Genomic DNA, 7,330 nt, shown 5'->3' on the forward strand with positions numbered 1-7,330 from the left:
TTGAAAAGTGACTTTATCTTGTCAAAAAAAGCCTCAAGTCAATAAAAACAAGTCAAAGTCAAGTCTGAATGATGACTGCTGAAATAACACACAAGAACATGTCATGTCCCAAGTGTTGTCAAAGCAAGTCTGCAGTCAGCTCACGTCAACAAGTCTTTGTTAGCAACTTATGTTTACCGCTAAAATAAGCAACATGTAAACATTTTACTTGTGTTATTAGTGTTTTTCTCATGATTAAGATCTAGTCCTTCTAATTTTTTGGCCTTTGATTGAAAAGAAGCAGTCAGACCAGCTGACAGTTTATCCAGATGATCATTTTATTTGGAGGTCAAATAATGTTTGCACAGCTACAGCAGGTCAGAGCTGAGGCTGCTCTGTACATTTCTATTCACTTTTGTTTTCTCTTTCAAATTGTTATAAATAAGCTGCTGGTTTGTTTACAACCTGTCTGATTGTCCTTGTTGATATTTCTTCCACTGATGGACTGGTGTTCATGTTGTTGAGAAAATAGAACCCAAGTTCTAATAAACTGTATTTTTGTGTCAGATCTCTACAGCTCTGACCTTGTTTTATGGGATTTTTTCAGCATGTGTGCATCTACAGTATTAGCACTGATATATCCCTGACAGTACAGTATTACTGGCAATGGAAACCAGTCAGTCCTGCTGCAGCTGATATGCTTTTGTGATAGCCATGGTATTTTTTTTGTCTGTCGTCATTTCCGTTTAAATAGTAAATAGTAACATAAACGCCTTTTAATTCACATTATGTGTGAAGGCATGTGAACACATTTTAAAGGCATTATTGTCATATAACATGAAAAAGCCATGCACACTGGTGATGTAGCGGCCCGTGGCTAACTTACCGAGGAGCCTGCCCAGAAGGGACAGGAGTTTCGGATGGGGGGAGAGTTGCTGAGGGACAGAGCTCCGAAGGACAGCGCCACCATGGAGCCGCCGAGCAGCAGCTGCAACAAGCCCAGCGAGAGCAGCGGCCGACCGGGCAGCAACAACCGAGAACCACCACCGGCGATACGGGAAGAGGCGGACAAGCCACGGGGTCGGTTTCGGTAGGACGGCTCTGCGAGCTGCGAAGCCCCGGTAACCGGACAGCAAGAGCCCGGCAGCACCACTGGGAGCGACATCTGAGGCTCGACAGACAGGACGAAAAACAAAGAATCAGCCGGAGAAGCGCAGTTTTCACGGATCAGAGGGTGGATCCTCGCGGAGTACAGCGGAGTCGCTCGGTGATCCTTCCATATTGGTGTCCCGTTTTAAATAACATGCTCGCTGAACGGCACGGCTTGGATTGACTTTCACATATTTTGGCAGCGGGCTGAGAAAAGCCAGGCCTGGGGAGGGGCAGAGCAGACCATGTGTAACATGTAAACAGGACACATCTCCTCAAGTCAAACTAGTCTTGAGGCCTAACATAGAATTAAACACCTAAACACAATAGTTCTCATTTTTTTGAGCGTGCAAAAGGGTCACTCACTGTGAAACAAGACCCCACTCCATTACATTTCTATCAATGTTTAGATATTTATATATCTCACTGGAATTATTGATTGTGCACTCTGTGGACCTAATACACAATACAAACAAAATGGTTTCCCCAACACCAAAAGTTAAAACACAACATTGGAACCACTTATCTCAAATGAATTAACAATCTATTATTATCTTTATTATAAACTTGTTATAATTTATTTCCCCCAGGTATATACATCACATTGGTTGTGATGTCCCACTTTATTGTTGGAGGTTATATGAAAATAATAATAAAGATCTTGCTTGAAAAAGAATGTGACTATACATCAAATGTCAATTAGGTATATTTGAACCTAATTGTAACCTCAGGAGAACACTGATTAAACGTATGTGATGGAAATTTCATTGGTACACAATCATCTGGTCTGGTGAGTTGTGATGAAGCAGTTCACTGACTGAATTTAATTGAGCAAAAATAATAAACAAAATATTTTTCAAATGAATAAATTGATTGATAAGGCCTTAAATTGAAACACATCAATAACAACCACTGTGTTGGGAAAGCCAGGGGTGCTATCTAAAGCCAGTCGTTAGTGCAGGGACTTGGTACAATAACTTGCATAATATAGAACTGTGTGAATTCAACATTAAGACAGAGAATAAAATCATTTCTTTTGTGATAACTTTCCAACACGTGTCAAATCTGCCTGGTAGGATGTAAACCACTGTGCACTGTCTTTGCCTTCAAAGTCTACGTCCTGATCTGTATTACATCCCGCCCCCCATGCAGCCCACTATTGTATTGTGTAGTCTGTTTGAATACTTAAAAGGCTCAAGAGTCATGCTTGCCTTTTATTTATTTATTTATCTTTCAAAATTTAAATAGAGGATAAGCCCCTTGAGATGTGGATCCTCATTTTTACCAAACAAGTCTTCTAAAGTAAGTAATTAGGTCATCTGTCAGTGCCATGGCCATTACAAAAATGATTGATAAGAACATTTTTTAGTTTGGTGAGGATACAAGAACATAACACAATAGACTCCACAATTTGCACACATTGCATACAATCTCATCAAAACAGGAGACAAGATGTATCAACATCTCCTTCCAAGGTCTTTACACTTTAAAAATGACAAAAAAACAAAAAATACCCACCCACCCCTTATACCCTATAGCCCTTGGCTGCAGAAAAGAAAACACAAATAAGTAAACAATTCAAAAATACATAAGAAAAAAAAATAATTATGAAATGAACATCATGTATTTCAAACATCATCATTTAGAGAGGATGGAAGCAACTTGAATCTAAAACAAGTACACTTTTCAGCATGCCCACACTGTATGTATGGAAATGCAAATTGATTTTCGAGCACAAAAGGTGCATAGCGGATTTTGAGAAATCCTTCCATATTTTGCACGTTACACAAGCAGATTCTGATGTGCTACCTCTGTAGATAAAGTTTGGTTAGGTTTAGGCACAAACATTTCTTACATGTATTTCAGGAATTTTTGACAGTCAGAGCTGAATAAAAGTGTGTATTGTATTAAAAGGAGGTGAGACAGGTTGACTAAGGTGCAGTTTGGCAGTGCCAACTTGCATTGCAGATCCATAACAAAGTATTTAAAATGCTACCTTGAAAAAACATCATTCCCCTTTGAAAAGAATGAAAGGTTAAAAAAAACTGTGACCATAATCCACCATGCTGTTATACAGTATCTACCTGTGGCTGAATCTTGTGTCACCTTCACACATTGTTCTTGGACTGTACCAGCAGCAGTGATAAATCTTGAATAATATGTGCTGCTGTTTGAAATCATGTGACAGCAGTGTTGACCTGGCTGTGGCCTGAGCAGACTATTTACCAGCCATCACTAAATCTCTGCTGACAACATACCAAACAACACAGTTCTTTTTACAAGACCTGCTGAGCTTCACTGCTTGCAGCTGTTCTTTAAAGCAGATCTGCTCATTTTCATCATTTCATATATAACCTATTGGCTTTCTTGGCTCAGGTGTCATCATGTGACTTAAGTGTGGCACACTGCTCACGTGATAACAAATTGTCACCAATTGCTGTCACAAGACTGACATTTCACACTTAGATCACATGATGACACCTGAGGCACTTCCATTTACTCATGAAGACTGTAACTGGGACTCCGTGTGTTTTTTGCTATCGATCTTTATGCCATACACAAAAAATGCACACGGTAAAAAAAAGGCACATAGTATACTATATATGGACTGCGTTTATGTAGCACCTTTCTAGTCTTCGACCATATGCAAACATTCACCCATTCACACACACATTATACACTGATGGCAGAGGCTGCCATGCAAAGTGCCAACCTGCTCATCAGGATCTAATCTAAAGCTCATTCACACACCGATCATACAGCCTTTGGGAGCAATCTGGGGTTCAGTGTCTTGCCCGAGGACACTTTGACTTGCGGAATGGAGGAGCCAGGGATTGAACTGCCGATCATTCAGTTAGCGGACAACCTTCTCTTGAGCCACAGCTGCCCTATACTAGTATATAATACTATATAATGGAAGCCAGTATTGGAAATGTTGTACTTCCTTCATCTTCTCCATATGCTTCAAATGGAATCTTTACACACTTAAAAGGCAGCTTCCACCAATTTGCAAAAACATATTCCTTTTTAAACCTTTACTGGTACAATAGCTCTCCATGCAGATAGTTTTGGTTTTGTTCCTCCAGGTTTTTAAATATCTCTCTGAGATTTCTGCCTTCAACCTAATACAAAGGAGGTGACAGCACAGCACTGAAAAATGACCCTGAGTGTCCCTGTTACCACAGATAATCTATACATATATATATAATACACTGTCAACTATCTTCAGGACTATTTCTTTGGTAGAAAGCAGTTCCAATGAAAACTGGTCACAGTGAGAAGACACAGTGCTGCAGATTTTTCAGTGCTCTGAGCAGCACAAACTAAAATTCCCATCCCCTCTATTGTACCTGGACAGACATCTCAAAACCTGCACAATTAAAACCAAAACTATCTGCATGCAGAGAATAAAGGGAAGTTAGAAAATAAGTTTCATTGTAATATGGGTGAACTGACTCTTTAAGCCTTCAATAAGGTCCCCATATCATGAACACCTGTCCTCCACTGACTGCTGTTATCCTCATACTACTGATAAACAACCAGCAAACATCTCCCTAAAGGAAATCAATATTTCAGAGAATTCTATCAAATTCTACAGGTTGACATGAAATGGCAAATGACCAAGCTATTTGGTAAAGTGACAGATATTAGTGATGGCTTGTTGTTGTCATGGTGACAGTCAGGTTGTTATTTGTCTGCCAGCCACCGACTCTCTTGTCATTTCAGAACCTGTCACACCTACGTCGCACTACTCTGGCAGATGTTTTATTTTGGCTTCCCTGCTGTTCCAAACTTATGCTTGTTTGTCTTGCTATCCTGCTTGCTGTGTTTTATTTACTCCTGCCTGCCTTTTTTGAGTTCACCCACCTCTATATGGTCTTTTGAACTTTGCTGCTAGTCTGATTGCCTGCCTGTTCCGGTTCTGTTATCAACCCAAAAAACACTGCAGATACCTCATTGTCCAGCAATGCAAATACCTTATTCTGCCTGAGCAAGTTGAACAGAGGGTCAAAGGTGAGACAGTACTATTCTCATGAACCTAGTTTGTTCTTTAACCTGGAGGCTGCAGCATCTTGACATTCGTATCTCCTCAACACTATCAATAGATGAAGTATCTGCATCTCCTGCTGAACATTGTGGTGTCAAATCCCTGCCTGTTCAACCTGCCAGGAACTATTGATTTTCCAGGAGTATGATCCACTGTGAATACCTTACTGCAGATCACACTGAAACACAAAGAAAAACAAAACAAAAACAACAAAATCAACTACTTTACTATAATTATCCTTTGTAACTAATTAATGTTACATTCATTTTAATTAATTAACATGTCTCCCTGTCTCACTGGTTCAGTTAGCAGGTTGTCAAACTTAATGCATTCAGCCTATACAATATTACAGTTGTGAAAAATTATCATCAATGTACATTGGCAGCACATGCTATCAGTTTTGTCAACTTAATAAACCTGAAAGATAATCTATGGCTCTTCCCTCCAAATGTCAAGGTCCTGTCTGTGGCTCTCTAGGGGGATCTCTGATTGGCTGCTTTTCATGGGGCTCTATCCCTACACATCTTACTAATCAAAGGGACCAATGCTAAAGTCTCTATCAAATAAAGCTTCTGCATTCTTATAATGTGTGTTGTCTTGCCTGACTGACCTACTCTCTACAGATGAAAACGTCCCTATAACTGTTGATGGTTTGGGTGATTTGACCCTTTAAATGATGCTGGTTGTTTCTTAACTGTACTTAGCCAAATAATACAAATGCAGACTACACTACGCTAGACTAGTACAATAATGAGCAAGGAGAAGAAACAGAAGAATAAAGGATAGGTTTGTATGTTTTAGACCATCTTAATACAATAAGATCACATCTCATGTATATTCAAAGATTTATAGGTTGCTGTAATGACTCCTCTTCTCCATACTGACAGTGAGGCAATTCTTTTGTAGAGTGACTACAGCAAGAGCTGGGGGGCAAAATCCACAGTTCTCACGCTGTGCAAACATTTATTCTACAGTTCAGCTGAAGCTAATATGAAGCTTCAATAGTTTCCCTGACATCTCTATTTGTCAGAATGAACACAGTACATACTGTATGAATGTGGTTAAGACTTCTTTTATTTGGTGTTTTACGGTGAAAACATGGAAAAACTCAGCAGACACAGTCCAGTCATTCTTCTCATTCTCTCTGTTTCATTTGTAATGTAACCCTCTGCCGTCACATAGTACAGTATACTCCATGAGTTCAATGCCAGTCCATATGAAGGACGTCACTCATTAGCACTTAGATTCTGACAGAAAGCACTTTGTAACTCATGTGTGGAGTTAAAGAGTGAACTGAGATATACAATCAAGTGTATTTGAAACATGAGGGATACCATTCATTCACACTGATGGTGGAGCCCAGACCAAAGACAGGCGACTGCCTCCACCACAGACACCAACACCCAGGTCAGAGTACCCCCATCCCCCATCTCTGTGGGTTAGCTAATGTGGCTTCATCTATCACAGGTTTCCATCTGGGTATAACTTGCGCAACACCATTTTATTGCATACTATTACCACAGTTGATGGTGATGATTGTTAATGCGCACTCTCTTTCAAGTATGCTTACACTCCAGCATAGAATTAAAATAATAATCTGTCATATTTTCATTTAAATAAATCTGACATGACAACAAACCCAACAGACATAACACAAAAATGATTCAGACATTTGATAAAAGATTTTACATTTGCTATCCTACAAATTCCACGTCTGGTACAGTAGGTTTTAGTCAAGAAAAGATCACTGGCATAAGCATGTGATCTTTTTTATGTCTCTGGTTTGTTTGGAATAATAAAAGAAGCTGTGTCTCAATTCATGGGTTGCTTCCTTCGAAGGTCATGGCCCATAAAGATGTGTCTTTCAGATGAGGTCAGATTACCAACCTGGCAGATTGGACTACTGCGCAGGGGACCCCTGTAAACTGTCAGCTTGTTTGTGCTTATTTTAATGAAAATCTTGGAATATGCAACATTAAAGCACAATATCAACTGATATGGTAAGGGCCTCACATTTTTCAAGTTCATCTTAAAAAACACTCACATGCCCCATTGAAAGAGCTATCGGTTTCTATAAGGATTATGAATCATGAATTTGTAGTTTCTAAGCCAACACAAAGATTACTCAAGTGATGTCACTTGACTCATCTTCTC

The 7,330-nt window shown here is 39.5% G+C and overlaps 1 protein-coding gene across 1 annotated transcript in view; it reads right to left on the reverse strand.

Annotated features, from left to right (window-relative positions):
• fam189a2 (family with sequence similarity 189 member A2) overlaps window positions 1-2,170 on the reverse strand; it is a 38,572-nt gene extending 36,402 nt beyond the window's left edge. The window contains exon 1 of the mRNA XM_042421985.1: window positions 866-2,170. Coding sequence (XP_042277919.1) covers window positions 866-1,144 — 279 coding nt within the window. The 5' untranslated portion in view covers window positions 1,145-2,170. The remainder of the gene's footprint in view (window positions 1-865) is intronic.
• Between the last annotated feature and the right edge of the window lie 5,160 nt (window positions 2,171-7,330).

The sequence above is a fragment of the Thunnus maccoyii genome, chromosome 9 (genome assembly GCF_910596095.1).
Source record: "Thunnus maccoyii chromosome 9, fThuMac1.1, whole genome shotgun sequence".
In the NCBI taxonomy this organism is placed as follows: domain Eukaryota; kingdom Metazoa; phylum Chordata; class Actinopteri; order Scombriformes; family Scombridae; genus Thunnus; species Thunnus maccoyii.